Source organism: Ricinus communis, chromosome 2 (assembly GCF_019578655.1).
Source record: "Ricinus communis isolate WT05 ecotype wild-type chromosome 2, ASM1957865v1, whole genome shotgun sequence".
NCBI lineage: Eukaryota > Viridiplantae > Streptophyta > Magnoliopsida > Malpighiales > Euphorbiaceae > Ricinus > Ricinus communis.
The window spans coordinates 3,193,732-3,212,713 of NC_063257.1; the positions used below are offsets into that span (position 1 = coordinate 3,193,732).

General features: G+C 33.2%; 2 protein-coding genes across 3 annotated transcripts; one reads left to right on the forward strand and one right to left on the reverse strand.

The window, feature by feature from the left end:
• Positions 1-375: 375 nt before the first annotated feature.
• Positions 376-2,729, forward strand: LOC8278868 (thioredoxin-like 4, chloroplastic). 2 transcript variants are annotated; one of them, XM_002510169.4, is made up of 4 exons: positions 376-517; positions 966-1,626; positions 2,154-2,207; positions 2,430-2,729. In XM_002510169.4, the coding sequence occupies exons 2-4, from the start codon at positions 1,141-1,143 to the stop codon at positions 2,550-2,552; spliced, it is 663 nt and encodes a 220-aa protein (XP_002510215.1). In that variant the 5' UTR covers positions 376-517; positions 966-1,140; the 3' UTR covers positions 2,553-2,729. The 2 variants fall into 2 exon arrangements, with proteins under 2 accessions (XP_002510215.1, XP_015574190.1); XM_015718704.3 differs by lacking the exon at positions 376-517 and adding an exon at positions 570-703.
• Positions 2,730-4,281: 1,552 nt separating this feature from the next.
• Positions 4,282-7,561, reverse strand: LOC8278867 (abscisic acid 8'-hydroxylase CYP707A1). The gene is made up of 9 exons (XM_048370548.1): positions 7,232-7,561; positions 6,815-7,136; positions 6,502-6,651; positions 6,151-6,399; positions 5,822-5,911; positions 5,637-5,715; positions 5,049-5,155; positions 4,835-4,953; positions 4,282-4,611 (listed from the first exon to the last, which is right to left on the reverse strand). The coding sequence occupies exons 1-9, from the start codon at positions 7,423-7,425 to the stop codon at positions 4,509-4,511; spliced, it is 1,413 nt and encodes a 470-aa protein (XP_048226505.1). The 5' UTR covers positions 7,426-7,561; the 3' UTR covers positions 4,282-4,508.
• Positions 7,562-18,982: the final 11,421 nt, after the last annotated feature.

Here is an 18,982-nt window from a genome sequence, read left to right on the forward strand (position 1 = left end):
GGGCGATGGAAATAAAACCAGCATTAGAGATGTCAGTTCTACTGTGAGATTCCGTTACATCACATTCGATATCCTCCAAATGCGGATTAATATTTAATTTCTGAGCAGGTGGGTTAATGTTTCTTTTTCCTCTCCAACGACAGAGTGTATATATGGTAAATGTTACCGTTATACATAAATCGAGGCTCTATTCAACAATTTTGTAAGTATGAATTGGGCTTCGTCTTCTCTATACTCAGGACGAAACCTGATTTGCAATGGTCCAGAATTTTACCTACGCAAAAGATGCATTGTTGGGCCATGAGCCCCAACCTCAAACTAGCCCAAGAAAGAAATAGCTGGCTCACTCAAACAGGAAAAATGAAGGAAAAAGGAAGAAAGAAAAAAAAGTTTGGATAGAAAATAAACGGGCAAGACCAAGTGGATATGGAGTTATCGTGTCATATTCTCATTCGAAGTTTCGAAGCTTCCTTCGGATATGGCAAAAGCGCGAATGTCTCTTCCTCAACTTCCACAGGTATTTTCTAAGTCCACGCATCAGAGTTTCTTTTATCATTCTCCTGTTTGCAACCTCAGCTCATCTTATACAAATCTAATAAAATATGTTATAATACCGTCGATGCAAGAACCTGATCGCAGATGTTAATTCCTTTTCTTTTCTTTGCTTTTTTGCGCTAAGAACGCAGATTTTAGTTTCTAAATGGTAATATGCGAGACAGTGAAACTGAACGCTAAAACCTGAATACAAATTGAATAGATTTTTCAGACAACTGTCTTCCACCTTCTGTGGCTGGCGATATCTGTTGTCTATATATTGTTTTAGGAATATGGAAATCCAGACTTTTATTACATTGCAATTATATACTCTAAGTACTCTGAGTTTGTTGGCTTTGTCTGCAAACAAATTATATAATCTTTGGAATTGGTAATGATTCTCAAATTTTTCTGGTTTTCATTGGTTGTAGTGATGATGAGGATTGCATTGGATAATATCACCCAGTTGATGGAATGAGATAGAAGAACAAAGCATCTATTTTCTAAATTTTTTTGGGGCCGCCGACGCCATAATCTTTTCACTTTTAAGCAGAATCTATATATAGAGAGATTGTGCTATTTTTTGGAGGGTCGTTGAATGTTGTCATGCAAAAGCAGAATATTCTACATTCCAATGCCTCTTTCGGTTTTGGAAAGAGCCCCGAAGAACAACTTGGGTCAAGAATTCCTCACGTAATTCCAAGGATGTGTCTTTATAGATATGCCAAATCGTGTCTTATACGGGCCAAAGCTGTACCTATCACTAAAACTATAAGCTTGGACTTTCTGAAAAACAGTGATGCTTTCTTGTTGCAACCTGCAAGAATCAAATTAGGTGTGACTGATGGAAATCTTGGTGAGCTATCTGATGAAGATGACGAGGACCTTTGCCCTGTAGATTGCGTTAAAGAATTTAAAACTGATGAGGAATTCTTCAAAATTCTTGAAAAAGCCAAAGAGACCGATTCTTTAGTGGTGGTAGATTTTTATCGCCCTTCTTGTGGAAGCTGCAAGTATATTGAGCAGGGTTTTGCAAAATTATGCAGGGGTGCCGGTGATAATGAGGCTTCGGTGATTTTCTTAAAGCATAATGTGAGTATTTTGGTAACCTCATATTTTTCTAGATTGCACAAGATACTTTATACATAACACTTGTATTTTCAAGGAACATCGTCGTATGGAATGTCTATCTCATGCAGGAGGTAGGTTCAATGCTTGGCGTTTACCAATAAGGGAATAAAAGGAAAGAAATATGGAAATCAAGGATCATCTAAATTATACTAAATCTACTGCCTAATATGATTTTCGTGTAGAAAGTAATCGTCCAACAAAGCAGGACAGTGATAATCAACATTATATGCTTGAATTCTGCTGTCAAATAATTTAATTGAATACAGGCAGACAATAGACAAACACAATTTGTATCAGATAATATCTATCTGAAACCATTGGTCATGCTTTTATAAGTCTTTCAGGTGATCCACCCACCTGTCAGTCTTACTATCGAAGGCAATATCAGGCCTGTGTTAATTTGTTGTTTCATCAATTAGCTATGAACTAAAAGAATTAGTTTTTCAGAATGATCATGTTAACTGAAGTACTGATGCTATTCACTGCAGGTAATTGATGAGTATGATGAGCAATCTGAGGTTGCAGAACGGCTTAGAATCAAGGTATTTCATGGTGTTTTCATTTCTATTAATGCTCATGAGTCATGAGCTTTTTCTTTCCCCGAGAGGAATCAGGCTTGAGTATTACTATCTTTATCCTAGTCCTTGCTACATCTAGCTAAATTTGCCATGATTCTAATAAGTTTGGACTGATATGGTTTTGAGGTTTCTCCACTTGTTAGTTGTTACTAGTAGTATAACTCAGATTAACCTGAACTGATGCAGACAGTGCCCCTGTTCCACTTCTATAAAGGTGGAGTCCTGTTGGAAGCATTCCCTACTAGAGACAAAGAGAGGATAACTGCCTCAATTCTCAAATATTCGTCTCCTGCATCTCAAGCCACATGAACTATATTCTGGTTATCTTTTTAGACTTTATTCCTATATAACAAATTATGTAACACTTGGACTTGAGGTAAATTTGATCAAGTCATATAGAATATTTATATGTAATAATACCAGGGTGCACCAAAAATATATTGTTTTTCATGAGAAGTAAAAGCTTCTATATATCTGTTTAATTTATATTGGATTAATACCATATTACCTGCTAATTTAAAAAAAAATTCCCGTACATGGATTGTATGTTGATATCAAGATGATCCATGCAAGATGCGGATTGTTTGAAGCATGATTAGATATTGCTTCAGCCATAATGGTAGAGATTTTATCTGTTCCAGAAAGTTGGAGGCTAGTAATTTGATTCTGTCAATCAAGATGCCAGTCAGGGAAGTCTGTTATATCTCCTATCTTAACCGTATTATGTTTGTTTTTAAGTAAATCCCTACCGCATACAGAAGACAAGGCTGTGTTGTTTTCCGGTGACAATCGTAAGTTGACTAGGAGTGTAGGACTGGAATGAGAAATAAGAGTTACTATGAAAAACCAGGAGCTTCAACACAGGGAATGGCATCCACTTGTTAAACCCTCAAACGAACACTGAAAAATTGTTCAAACATATTTTGTAATATGGCTATGATGAATATCAGACTATTCATGAATAAGAAAAATAAAACAAATACTAGAATTCAGGGGCCTTCTGTGGGATTTTAGCAGTAGAGGAAGTGAATAAGTTGCTTTGTTCCTTTAATCAAACCTGCTGTGGTCGGAGTGTAATGGGGACACCACTTTAAACATGGAAATTTGATATGTGTTAAGAAGTAACACGTTCTCCCAGAAGAAACAAACTGATGACGTTCATTATCCTGCAATGAAGATCATTCCCTGTATCTGATAAGGGTATAGATGGACAGGTTGAAGCGAAGGAACTAGAAATGATCTAATTTCACATCCTAGACGTCGTTAAGGAAATGGATTGCTCAATTACCAGGGAATATCCTTGCTTAAAAACTGTCAAGTATTCATTAATCACTAAGCCCTGGAGTTGTTCGGATTCTGATTTCTGATAAACATATAAAATCGAATAAGTGAACTGTACAAAAGTGATAAAATAAGAAAATCTTAACATATGGAATTATGTGCTTAAGCTTCGAGCATGACAAAATAGTCGGAATCAGCAGGGGAAAAAAGACGTTGCTAAACCGGAGAGAGTGGACCAGCAGATGGTCCCTCAGGTTTTTCAAAAAATATCATCACAGCACAATTATGGCATGGGGCATCGATCATTGGAGACAGAGTTCAATGCTATGAACACTATCAACCTCTAGTAGCCACATCTTTAGTAGGGTCCATATGAATAGCACCATAAAACTATAGTTAACAGCCAGCAATAGTTTGTGTCTTTGGCGGGTGCCCTCCAGCCAAAGGAGACAATCCCTTTTCTAACTTGCCCTATCAAAATGCAACAACTGGCTCTCTTGCAGCCTCTCCACTAGAAGGGTGGGCATGCAAGGTCGCTCTCCTCAGACAGACACGTGTACTCATATTAAAAAGAAAAAGTGATGCTACTTAACCGTTAACCATCTATCTCTCTTGGGGTGTACTCGCCATTCTAAAAATAGGAAAAGAGAGAAAAAGAAAAGAAATAAAATAATGATGGGTAATGCACTAATTACTTGGTACAGATATTCTTGCTCCATTCCAAACCTTTTGAAAGTAATACATACTAAGATCAATGTAAAGAAAAGATACATAATATTTATATATAAAGAGAGTTGAATAATAATTCGGATAAAATAAAAATGGAGGGGGGAAAATCTTGATTTCCCCAGATAAAGTCTTAATTGGGAATGGCTAGATCCTAAGGAAGAAATATGAGAAATGAAAATGCAAATACAATTATATTTGTTAAAAGAAGTTGATAATGATGATGGCATCTCAGCTTTATTGTCCTGAGCATCCATGCTAGCAGGAGGTGGATTCTCTCCAAAATCTGGCTGGAAGTCCATGCACAGGCACTGGAAATGGGCCATACTGAATCCCATTTTGAGATCCTACCACTTCCCATCTGCAACCAAAATACAAAAGAGCCTTTGTCATTTTTTGTAGATTTAGCAATCACAAAAATCCTCTCCAACTGCACCAGTTTTCTGCTACATCTTCTGAAGTAGGGCCCTTCAGGCCATTTATTCGTTTTACTAATTAAAACCCGTTAAAAAGAAAAAAGCTTAATTTAGTCAGGAATCTTCACGTCAAATTCATACTAATACTGTGAGGATTTTTAACAATACCTGAACTTGGTCACCAAATGATGGGTAATAATAAGCATTTCCAGCTTGGCAAGCTCATTTCCTGGGCAAGCATGGACTCCATTTCCGAATGGCATAAATGTATTAGGTTTTGGTGCAACCTGTTCAAGTCAGATGAAAGGAAAATGAGTATTCTATATAAAGCCCATAAGCAAAAGTTGCTTGATTTAGTTGACATGGATTTAGATATCTGTACCTCAAATCTCGAGGGATCAAATTTTTGAGAATCACTAAAATATTCTGGATTGTGATGAATGTTCCTGAATAAAGGCATCACCTTCCAACCTTTGGGAATCAGGTACCCTGTAATAAATTTCATTGTCAATCACTTTCCTTAAATGTCAATTTAAATGAAAAATTGTTAAAAGAATTATGGGGACTAAGGTCCTATACAATTCAATTTGACCACAATCTCATAAGATACTTCACACGATCAATCCTTTATTTTCGTCAATAAAAATTGAATACTCAACTTTTTTTTTCCTTTTTCTATTTGTTAAAGAATTATTTAATCATTTGTTTAAAAGATTTATGAAGAAATTGACTAATTTTTTAGAAAAGAAAGATAGTATGAACTGCTATTATATAAATTATAAATGTTTTATACTTAAGATATGGATTGATTTTCAGTAAAATAAGCCAAGTAAATATAATAAAAATTTACTAAAGAACAAAATTGACAGCATCAAAATACATGTTAAAGTATAGAGTGTATGATGAGCAGTGTGATAATTTAAAGAAAAAAAAAAAAGGAAGCACTTAACATTAGAGGTATTCCTCTTACCCTTATATTCCACATCAGCCACAGCTTCTCTAAAGGTAAAAGATATAATGCTTGCAATTCTTAGGCTCTCCAACACAACCTGAAAATCCACAGTGTCCCAATATTTACTTACTCATGCAGCAAAATCCAAGATGGGAAAATGAATTAAATTTACTTAAAATCTACCAAAACTACAGTCTGCATACCTTGTGACTCAGAGGCATGTTTCTGGTTTGACCCCAACTCAACGGCTGACTACCTTCATCATTCAGTTCGTATATTGTCTTCTGTTCAGCCTGTACAAAGAAAGCATCACCAATAATTAATAACAGTTATTAGTACATCATTGTGTCCTTATATTTTACCATACAACTCAAAGGAGTTAATTTTATGCATAGTCACATCCAAAATTACTCCAATTTCAACTTAGAAATAGTAAACTCAATTAATTATTGAAACCAACAAAATTGAAATCTAATGAATAAGTTCAATGTCGACATTTATGAAGGATAGGCTGGCTTTGTCTAGATCATACCTTCACAGCCTCTAGAAGTTTCGGGTTGTCATGAAGGTGCTTGACAATCCAAGTCATGGCACTGGCCGTGGTGTCTTGAGCAGCAAAGAGAACTCCGATAATGTTATCGGCGATTTGATCGTCGGTTAAGACATTTCCTTGTTCATCTTTGGAGTTCAAAAGACAACCCAAAAGATCATTGTCAAGTAATTTCTTCTCCTTTCTTTGACTTATGATGTCACTCAGAATCTTGCTTAGCCTCTTTCTTGCCTGCATGTCATAAAAAGCATCTTATAATAGTCGATCACAAAATCCAATAATTGAAGAGACTCTTAACATTCAGCTCACCAACTAATTTGCTATTTAGCTTACCATCAGTGCCTTTCTGTAAGGAGTTCCAGGCAGGCTTGTTGGGAAGGAATTATAGCCCTTATCTACTATTCTATAATTCTTTTTCAGGTCTTCTCTATAATGAGACTCCAAATTCCCAAAAATTGCTAGTATACCAACCTCAAAAGAAAACTGCAACCAATGATAAGACACTGAATTATAAAACTCCAAGAACAGTTTATTGTATGTATTATATAAGCATAGTATAAACAAGAAATATAAAACAACAATATCAAATTCATTACACTTTAGGTAACATACATACAGAATCTGTATAAATAGTACAATAACCAACCTTTTTTAGTTCTTGAAAGGTATTAATGACATGCCCCCCATCCCAAGAATCCAGAGTGGAAGCTGCTATGGAAGAAATGTCAGCAACTAAGTTTCGAAGTGCAAAGAGAGACAAGGAGCCCTGAACCAGCTTTCTTAAACGCAAATGGTAATCTCCTTGGTGAAAAAATAGGGCTGATGGGCCTATTAGATGTTCTTTGCTTTTGGGATACGTCGGTCTGAACAAGTGAGCTTGGGTCACCAGCACAAACCGAGCTGCCTCAGGGCTAGCAAGCATGACACAAGGACAACCGAGAATATGGGTCTTGAAAATTTCTCCATATCTGTATATCATCATAGACACTACATTCAGTGTTCACAGCATAAAAGAAAAAAGGGGGAAAAGAAAAGGAAGCTTTGATCGAATAAGGATTCGAACCTTTTCTGTTTGTCTGCAAAGAATACATTTGGGTCTTGAGAGTAGAGTTGAAGTGTCTCTCCAATGTATGGCCAACCCATTGAACCTGGAGGAAGCTTAACCCCTTTACTGAGTTCTTTCTTGTTTCTTCTTTTAGTGATATACCATAGTAAACTAAAGAGAAAAAATAGAATATACACAAGAATTCCACCCATTAATCTCTCTCTCTCTATCTCTTTCTTTGTTGTTGTATTGTGTCTGAGAATGTGTTAGTATATAGTCTTTGCAGTAAAAGCCAGGAATTTGCTCTGCTGATCCTTGTCATTGAGAAAGAGGCAAAGTCAGTCCATTTATAGGTGCAAAAAAGGCTTAAGGACAAAATAAGCTAAAAATTAATTTACGAAAAAGAAAAAAGAAAAAGGCAAAAAATAGCCGCTTGGCTTAACACTTATGTATGGTAACTAATATTCGAACAACTTCAACCACAATATGAGATTTTCTTTTTATTAATTATTTTTTATTTTACAGATACTTTTCACCTTCATTATCTATACCTTATTATAATTCAATTATTTCATACTTATCCAAAATCTCCTATACACACATGCATTTTATTATAGTCACACTTGTTTTAGATTTAGTTTTTACATTCTGGATTCATTACTTAAAAGTTAATTAATGATCGCCTTCAAAAAGGAAATATAATACTAATAATAATAAATTGGTGACCCTATTTTCACGAGTAATTGTACTAGAGCAAAAAATGCCTAAAATGTCCTTAAATAAAATCTAATAGATTTAGAACCAAATCTATGAAATACTATCTCCTTCATCTTATAGTTTTTCCTCTTAATAAATTCGAGAATTTTCTATAAACTCATTTATTTTGAAATTTTTTTAACCAATCTAGAACCATATTATATAGATGTTGTCCATTTTAGTCTTTATTGATCTCACAAGTTCGTGCTCTTGGTATATTCGAAAACTTTTCAAAAAGTCATTTTCTTATATTTTTCGAACTCAACATGTTTAATTTTAGAATTCTAACAATTTTGCAGTTAAATAATCAAAAAAGTCTCATGGGATATATTTCAACTCCTTACATATATATTATCAACCATTTTCTATCCTATTTTGATGTATAATTCGATCAATTCATATATTTTAATATTTTAAAATATTATCATTTTAGAAAAAATTAGAAACTGCTTCGTTTTCAGACATATTCTCAATGCCTTGGAGTCTACTTTCCATTATTGTCCGACTTGGCGAGAGTGCCACATAAAATTATTTATTAAACCATAAGAGTATGATGCATCCTAAAATTATTTTCCTTTTTCATTAATAATTTTATTTTCGCGTGATGAATTTATCATCTAAGGGTAGTTGGTGACGCTTAATTTCTTATTTTTGTCAGAATATTAGTAAGAAAAATATAACTACAACTCAAATTAAAATCTCGTTCATACTTCATTAGATATAAGTCTTCGACGACCACTTATGCTCATGCTGTATCCCTATATAATAAACAAAGGGGAGAAAATCCAGGTTCTAATATGCACTTATGTATTTTCCATGAATATCGAAGACTAAACAAGTCAAGAAAAATAAAAATACTATAATACGATGCAGCATAAATAGTCCAACTTAGCAGACTTCCATAAATATTTTTAGGTTCATCGGAGATTTTATATATTTTTGATAAGTTTAAAGGTGAATAATGCATAATAAACAGACTGTCGTATTAAGTTTCACTCGCATAATTAATTACTGAACAACCGAACAAGATTACAAATATTAGGTACAATAAGAAATGGAAAAGAGAAAAGACGTTATAATAAACTACAATATGTAATAATGATTATTCTTATTAGAAATGTCAATACGGTCCGACTTGAATAAAGGAACTTAATAAAGTTTACGTAAAGGCATGAGGCAGAACTCTAAAAGTACATCCTTCCTTCCTTCCTTCCAATTTTCTATTATCTCAGCCAATCATTACAGACCTAGTTATCAAAATGACCAGCCAGACCAAACATTCTATACTTTGTAATTTTTCTGTCGGTATATAGGTACCGTAATCTTTGCGCGACTTATCATTAATTAATTTAGATTCAATATATACATAATAATAAATAAAATAATAACAGGTATTATAAATATTTTATATTTTATTATTTTAAACTAATAAATATGTATTAATTATTTATTGATTTAGTTTTATAAAATGAAATAATATATAAAGTCTAAATAAAATAAATTTTACAAAAGATTTTTAAAAAATAAATTCTATTTATCTCATTTTAAAATTAGTAAAATATTAAATCACTCAGTTTGCAATTTTCTTTTACAATGTCGACCCTGTTATGATCAATCATATGTCATTTCATATCATGTCAATACATGCACTTTAACAGTTTACTGCCTCTCTTTCTTTTTTTTCTATCAAAATGCATTTCTTTTATTATTTGCTTTCATAACACGTTCTCTTGATTTTACTAGAAAATGAGAAGACAGACAAAATCAAATATATTTTGTTCAATATCAAGCACAGGAAGATATATATTTATACAGGTAACAATGGAGCTTTCTAGCTAGATATATTAGACCAATAAAAGAAATGATTTGGTGATCACGACCGCATTTTGATTGGTAGTTTGGGCAGGTAATCATATACTGCCACCGCCCCATTCCTAAGAAATAACTAGCATTTTCTTCTTGACTTTGACAATTTTTATATAAAGTAATATATCCAATCTTTGATTGATATTTCTAACTACACCTGTTTCTTCTCATCCAGCGGCAACGCTAACAGAAATTATTCAACCACTTTTGCGCATGTCGAGTTGTCATATATCAATTTGTGAACAGAAGGTTAAGTTTATTATTTTTTGACTTTGAACCATATAAGTTGAATATATATCCCTCCTCTGAATTAATAGTTGCAAACTTCAACAAGACTTATAAATGCCCATCTGTTCAGGTGGAACTGGATTGGTGATATTGAAAAAGAAAAAGCATATATATATATATATATATATATATATTAGTAAATATGGAAGAAGAGACATGCAGATGAGTTATACTGCGGTTGCTAAGAAAGGCATCCACTTAAGGCCAAGATTTTAGATTTGGACCCTTTAGTCATGTGCTTGAATTGCTTCCCAGCTTACCTGTCACTTACTACAGCATTTCTTTTTTTTTTCTTTTCTAAAGCCTTTCTTTCTACCTCAGTCATAATCTAGCTAGGAACTAACTAGCATCAGCTTACCTTATTACATTTATATAATTTTAAATTATTTCAGATCATTGATTGCTAATTTAAGGAAGAAGGTCTATTTTGTCGCAAGAAAGTAACTTCAAAAATTAGTGGTAAAATCTTATAAGAAAAAAAGAAAAATGGTAGTAAAGTTTCTTGTAAGCCCCTCTTAAAAGTTAATGGCCCTTCCTTCCAATAAAATATAGAGCTTGTCCGACTGTAATGGAAAGGAAGCATATGGCTCTGTCCGATTCCTACATGATATTAAATTATGATCACGTATGCAAGCTGAAACAAGAAATCAGAATGGGGCCGATTCTGGTGGACAGGCCATTTCGTTCCCAGTAATCATTAACTTAATAACATTCTTTTCTTTTGCTGTGTCATTAGGGTTTTATTTAGGGGTAACAAAAAAAATCGAATTGAAATATTAGCTAACCAAACCATCCATTTGATTTGATTTCAAAACTTTACTTTTAAAGATTTCATTGTTCAATTTGGTTTAATTTTCACCAAGAATTAATTAAATGGCTTCTTAGCTTTTTTATTTTATTTTTAGATGTTTTATTAACCAATTTTGTTGATTTTCTTATAATTAGCTTAAAATCAAATGATTGTTTTATTAACTAAATCGGTAAAACTCTTTTATTTATCGAAACCAATGAGTTGATATTCTTTAGGACTCATATGCCTGTAATTGCCCCTAATTTTACTCCATAAATTTATCAAAGAAGGCAATGTATTCTCTATTCAACTAATTACTTGACGAGTTTCACTTTCAGATCAATTTGAGATATTATATATATATTTTTTTTAGAATGTGCTCTTTCCATATTGTCATAAATTGTTCAAATTTATAAGTGAATTTCTGTGAAATTTTGGGAATGAAAAAATTCAAAAGAAATTAATAGGGGTCAGGAAAGAATGAGCAACGAAATTTGGTTATTATGGCATTATTATTAGCATTAATTCAATGGTGAAACATTAAGTGAAAAGAGTTATTACAATCAGATCCCACGAAGAGAAGTGGCATCCAGCTCTAGCGCCCGAAATTCTTTAAGATCTCCGACCTTCCAGACAAGATTCATTCCTCAGTGGTCCCGACCTTATTGTACGGAGAGACCTATAGTCGACGTGGAAGGCTCTGGAGTATGGGGCCCAATCTCTTGCTGTGCACCCAATCTCACACACTCATTGCTACTTCCTTCCTTCTCACGGTCACGTCACAGTGTTAGCTGGATTTCGACACTTGTCGCAATCCAGGTGGTCCATTTTCGAGAAACTTCCTATACCGTATGACCCACGTTGCTACTTCATCTTCCTGGCACGTGTGTGCGTAGAGATGTGATTTTGCATACGTGTGTTTTTCTTAGAAATCGTATTTTGCTTCCACTTGTTATATTTTGCATTTCTAATTATACAACTTTCTAATAGAGTCTGGTTTATTTTATGATAGTGAATGATCAGTTGAACTGTTTGTGAAGTCGATCATTTGTAGAGTTATAGGATTTTCTTTCTTATTTAAAATTGCCAAATATAAAAAATAGTAAATAAATAATTTCATTCTAATAACTTAGGATTGAGCGTTAGCAGGATCTTGCAGAAAGAAAAACATGGATATCCTTTGCTCTATGCAATTAAACCTGCCCAATTTTGATAAAACTTGTTGACCTGAGAGGCACTTGTCGTGCCATTCTTCCCTATCTTGTGAAGATGGAATCTGAGGAAGCAAGAGAAGAGCAAAGAGTAGATTTGACATCACATGATATTATCCAATAAAGTTGGAGGTTGTATATAGAGCATGTGCAACTTCAATATTGCCTTTTGAAAACAATTTCTCGTGCTTTTCTCAATCTTCTCAAGCAATCCGCCTAATCTTAAAATATTATATTGTTTAGTAAAGCAGAAATTCCCTGCAAGTTCTTGAAGGTTTTTGTCAGTTGGTATAGTCATAGAGAATTTAGATTTTCAAATCAAATAATTTTTACTTTATTAAAATTTAATATAAAAGTTATAATACGAGTAGTTGCTTATAGTATAGCAAATCTCCATCATTAATTTGGAATCCAATGATCAAAATAATGCAAACATAATCTATCACATTAATAACAATATGAGAAGCCCTTAATTCCTTACAAAAAATATAAATGTAAAAATTTCATTTTATTTATAAATAAATTTATATATATATTTGTCATGTGTTAAATAATAAGTGTGAAATTTATTTTAAAATAAATTAAATATTATATGTTAAAATTAATAAAAAATCTATAAATAGAAAATACATGATAGAGAATAAAATGAAATATTCCAGTTGTTTAATTATAACCAATTTTATAAATCTTCAAACTTAATTTTGGGTGAATTTCATTTTAACCAAATACATTCATATTAAATTTGCCTTTCTTTCTTTTCCCTCTTGAAACGAAAAACAGGGAAGAAAATCACATTACTAGCTTTAGGATCAATAAGAGCATTAATTGGTTGGGAACTCTGTTTCATGAGAGAAATGCAACGTGCATGAGAAAACCATCGTATATTAACTTATGGTGAGATTGAAACGAATCTTTGGATATATAATAGACAATTACTGGCACTGGCACTGGCACTAGGATAACAATACAAACGAGAAGCATGTGTATATGTCATATCAAAACTGAAATATATGACCTAAACAAGAAGAGGGAAAACTCTTTTAGGAGCATATAAGGCGGAAAAAAACTGCATAGAAACAAAATGCCACCTAAAGACTTTGTTTTTTACCATATTCGTTGCAAATTTTACATTCCCATTTGACAAGTAAACTTGGAAGAATAGGAAGGAAAAAGCAACACTGTAGTTTTAATTTGTAAAAAGAGAAAGCAAGAAGATAAAAATGCTATGAAGCAGTGTGCCCATATAATCTTATATTAAAAGATGAAGTACTCCTTATAATTTATCTCTCATTACGTCGTCACGCCAGGACGAGCACTAGTTAAAGGACAGAGTACATATTATTCACCATCGCACTAAAGGAGACTGTATTCCTTAAGGGGTCTTAAATGCACTTGAAACCACAATGTCACCTCTATGCTGTCGAGAATCCAATACATGATGATTGTTCTCTGTCTACAAATTTTTGGCATTCCAATTTCCAACTCTCGGAAGACTAACCAATACTCAAGATTTTGTTGGGCCTTTTAGGGACTATTGGCGATGGCTTCAACGTGGATAATAATGCTTTGGCTGAAAAATAAAAGTTTTCTTACGTGTCGACTTCAAATGCCAATTTATGTTCAAGACGTTGGACGAGTACTTGGTACCCATTTCGATTTTCACCTTCTCTAAATGACAAGGGAAATCTATCCCATTACCCAAAAAAAAGAAAAGAAAAATCTATCCAAGATTCACGGTTCATCAATTACAAGATAGGTGTCGGGGCAGGTGTCCTACTTTTACATGCCCTAAAAATGTACGAAAAATTCTTCATGCAGCTACACATTTTCCATTCTAGTGTTCTAGAGTTGATAGTGGTCAAATCTTATGTACAGTTTCTCAATCAATGCATGTTATACATTGCATGCAGAGGTTATTAATTTGAGGTGGGTTTCGATTGGATAGTATAAACTAGCTGGCCAACGGTGTTTCGACACGTACGACAGATTTACCTTCCACTACTTTTTATCGATTTTGTACCTAAAAGCCAAGTCGTATTTGTCCAAGTGTTCAGATCAACTGGTGGTGAGTGCGTTTTCCTGAAACGCATCATCATCGAGTATAAGCACGTTTCATTCTGACAGTTGAATCTGCCTTTCTGCAACCGGAATTATATTTAAGCTTTCAAGAGCTTTATTTACTTTTTAGAGTGTTCTACTGTATATCAATTATATCTATTTGGTGGGCAAGTAGAGACATGTAACTGCACTGGCAAAAAAAATTTCATAGTTTTACGGTTTTCTTCCTGTTACAATAATAACAAAGCAATTATCACTTTTAAGTGAAATTTGTATTAATGTTTTTTCTTTTATCAAAATTCACTATTATAACGAATGAAAGATTGTGGAAACTTAATTGAAAAATGGAGCATAACCAGATCATTGACCATGTATTAAATAGCAGCAAATTCTTCATTCCAAGTTATGAATGTAGATCTTTTATATACGAAATGTGCTTTGTGGTTCGTGTGCATGCGAATTGAGATGCAAAATCGATGTCCCAAATAATTTTAATAGAGTCCTAATAGCAAATGATTTCTTTATTGTTATTATTATCATTATTATTAGTATGCTTTCTATTGAATTTTAAAAGTATACGTTTTGTATTATATTTCACATTCTTGTGAAGGACAAGTCATTCATATCACTGCAAAAATATTTAGTGAAAAAGGAAAAGCACTTACCAAGTCATTCATAAGTTAAGTTGAAGAATAAATTTGCAAGAACAGTGGATACTGAGGTGTTAATAGAGGCCTTGCAGGGAAAGCAAAACATCAGGTGGGTGGGTGTTAATGGCTTTGGCCATGCAAAACGTGAGGCAAACCATTAGTAGAGTGATGCACTAATGAAAGCAAAGTTGCTGGCAATTCCATATCATCTCAAGATTTGGTTTGCATCAGAGGGTGGGCCATAAACCCTAGAAGATAGAGAAATGATTTAAAAGGGATCTTAGGCTAGGGCAAAAATTCATTACATGCATTAAGGTATATCTGCAAAAGTTAAAGGCTAGCTAGGGGACATGATATAATTTTGAGAAACAGGATGGAGATCTTAATGGTACCTCTTGACGTTGTTTTGCATGAATCCATGTGTATATGGTGCTCTCATTATCAGTCGTTGCACCAGGTCGACTGAAACCCATGCTCATGCTGCAATCTTACATGTATATAATCAACAGCTAGATGCAATGCAAAATTGACGTCTCCGACACAAGGAAATTACTGTCTGATACCTAATTAAATACCACACTTAAATATTTTCGATACATTAAAGAAAATGCAAACTCACATCTTGTACTATTTTCTCTGTTACAGTTTTTGTTTTTGGTTACAGCTTGTAAAATTAGTATGTGGATACATTGAATTCCTTTCTTTTTCTTTGGGTACAAACGTGATTAAAGATCAGCTGAAGAGTCAGTAGATATTGAAATGAACCTAAATTGTTCGACGAACTGTATGATACTTGATAATGAATCCAAAATCTAAACCTAGGAGAGCAAATAGGGGGGGTCATTGGCTAGTTAGTATTTACATAAAAGGAAAAGGATAAGAAAGTACTATCCTCCTATTCAGATACGTTTGGATGTTTCCTAATATGGTTTTATTGGAACACATTGTGTGTAGATTCTATTTGTCTCGTTAAGAGGGCCAAAATCTCTTGAACAAAAGCAAGCAAACGTGTTGAGTGAACAATATTCCTTTGTCCATCTTAATATATCTTAATTTAAAACACTCACTGTTGAGACTACAATTATGTTGTACGTCTTTCTTTCTTTCTTTCTTTTTTCTTTTGCAAGAGATGATAAATAAGTAATGCATATAAAGAATAAATGTTCCATTGAATTTCAAAATTGAATTTTTAATTATATGATCCATTCATTGAATTATGATGTGTTTAGATAAGTACATTAAACTTAATATTTGGAAACATTATTTGTCATCTCCCAAAATCTCAAAAACCTTAACTAAGAAAAATAAAGCATCAAAACGAAAATTGAGCTTCAATCTAATCATTTTCATTTATAAACTGAACATAATAATATATAAATTGAAAAGAGAAGTGATGCCAGAATTTGGACAATAATGCCATTTTTGTGCCTTGTGAAAGTAAAAGAGAATATATCCATAACAGGTAAACTATTCTTTAAAAAAAAAAAAAAAAAAAAAAGAAATTGCAAATTAGATATGGGAGAGGCAGGATGGCCCTCTGTGGGCAACCATACTACAATTACAACTTTAACTGGTGCAGATCGGCCATTGTTTATTGGATTTTGATAGTTTTCTTCATTCTGCTTCAAGCTTGGCAACTTGAAATAGTACAAATTGGAACCAAGTTTTTTCTTTTTCTTTTTTTTAAGAAAAAAAAAGGAAAGACAAAATATTTATTATTCAATTATTCCTTTTGACTATTGCCAAACCAAACTTGTATTCTTCTGCCTTTTCTTTAGAACAATAAATAAATAAAAGAGTTTCCAATATCCTTATCTTCTTTTATCCAAAATCAAGTCGGCAACTCTTTCTCCAATGTATATCCTCCTTACCACCCAGTTGCATATGCCTATCTAAGCTATGGCTGGCTATTTCATCAAAGTTGATAAATAGCAAATTGTTTTTTTTTTTTTCTCCTTTTTGATCTTTTGGGTACTCAACATTATAACAATTAATTGATGTGATTCCAGCTGGTAGATATAAATCATTCTCATGTATATTCTTTTGGAGTAATTCATCATTCATATTAATCATTGATAGAAGTTTAAACAATGGCCTGAACATGTGTTTTTTATTCTTTGTTTTATGTGCTTAATTACATCCACTTGAATGAATGAAAAGTGAAAAGAGAATGAGAAAGAAACAAAAAATAAAAATAAAAAAACAAAAAGATAAGGGGAGAAAGAAAGAAATAAAAGGTGTGATATTGGTCACTTTAATATTGAAACATACGGCAGAATATGACTAAAAGGAGATATTCTATAGCTGTTCTTCCTATGAATAGTCGAAAATTATCTCTTTTATGGTTGAGGTCGAATCTTGATTAATATCAGTATCTAATCATCTCAATTGTACCCCAATAATAAAACGAACTAAAAAGGACCTACAATTGCTGCATTTATATAATAATAAGAATAATAATAATAAAGAGAAAAAGAAGAAGAAAAGAAAAAAAAATATCCAGCTGTAGAGGATCACTAAAGTGAATGAATTATTGGGTTATAGTGTCGATAGGTAAATGGGAATCTAAAAACATTATTCATCATTCCATCACACTGGGCATGTTCAAGATCATGACAGCTCTTACTGTTTCCACTAAGTTCACACCCGCCATCAAATTCTTCAGTACATTCATTCATGGTCAATGTGGGCTCGCTCATCATCAAATGTTAGCACTATTTCTCGGTTACCTTTCTAGATAATGATCTTTCATAATCTTATGGGATCTTGTTATGCAATCTTTGGATTTGAGCCTCTAATTTGGTGCGTAGTATTATCAGGATAGTTTCGATAAAAGAATACACAAGCATTCAGAGATTATATGGGTTTTTTTTTTTATAAAAAGAATTAAGAAATAATATTATTATAAGCTCTATATAATGTTCTTGATTAGTGTTAGGATAAGATATTGAGGCTGCAGTAGACCGTCACTGGTGACGATTTAAAAAGAAAAAAAGAAAAGGGGGATGTCTGAAAGAGTGATGGAAACATTTTGGGGGTGAGTATTAAGGTTTGAGTTTGGAAGGCTGTCAAAACATTTGGACACCCACTGACCCTTTTTCAATGTACTCTGCTCTGTTTGATTTGTCATTTTCGTGTTTTTATGGCCTGTCATCCATTAACGCAAACTCTCTTTCAAGCCACCTTCACCTTCCTCTTCATGTCTTTTAACGTAAGCCTGATTAAAGATGCAATTTGTTAAAAGATTCTTTTTGTTATGCCAGTGATTAGCTTCACGTCCCCTAAGATTTATACCTTTGAAATATAATTATATAAAAGAACACAAACGATCATGTCACGCATAAAATATCTCCTCCCTTACTTTACAGCCATATGAATTGACTGAGGAGATCATTCCCACAATTTTATCTCTTAGTGCTCCATCATAACTCACTGCAACTGCAGAAGTAAATCCTAATCTTAATATAGGCATATTACTGAATTAAATTTCTTTTTTTCTTTTCAAAAGAACAAATTTGAGTGTTATATGGGCCCGTCTTTTGGGATGTTTGGACTTAATATGTAAGATTGGAAGGTTTTCTGGGTCCAAATTGATACTCTCTCAATAGTTTTAGGTCTCAACCGAAAAAATCATTCATTCAGGTCTTTTGGGAGAATTTAGACCTCTTCAAAGTTTAGACCGGGTCTAATTTGGGCTTCAGCTTTTAAATTCTACAGAAGCTTAAGATTTTAACAAAGTTGGTCATAAAAAATATAAAATGTTTTATCTTATAATTTCAGGCTGGACCAGCCTCGTCAAGTGCACCTCAACAAATTAATATTTTTAAGTCCACTCAAAAAATAATCCAACTTTTCCGGGCAAGCCTAAAGTAAAAGTACGTGGCTAAATCCAAAAGTCTTCGAATAAGTTGAGCAAGCCGGGGAAGTACCAAGCCCATGAAAACAAGTATAGGGAGAACTCGAGAAACCAGAAACTAATTATACAAATGCACAGCCACCCACAAACTTAAATGATAGCCATCACAGTTAATCGTTCCTTCCCGGCTAGAGTTGTTCAATCTTATCTTACTGCAAATTTTTGTTTTATAAGCTAGGCAAGACTCTAACAGGAGCTGTCAATCTGTGAATGTTCAATTACACAGACTTCAGT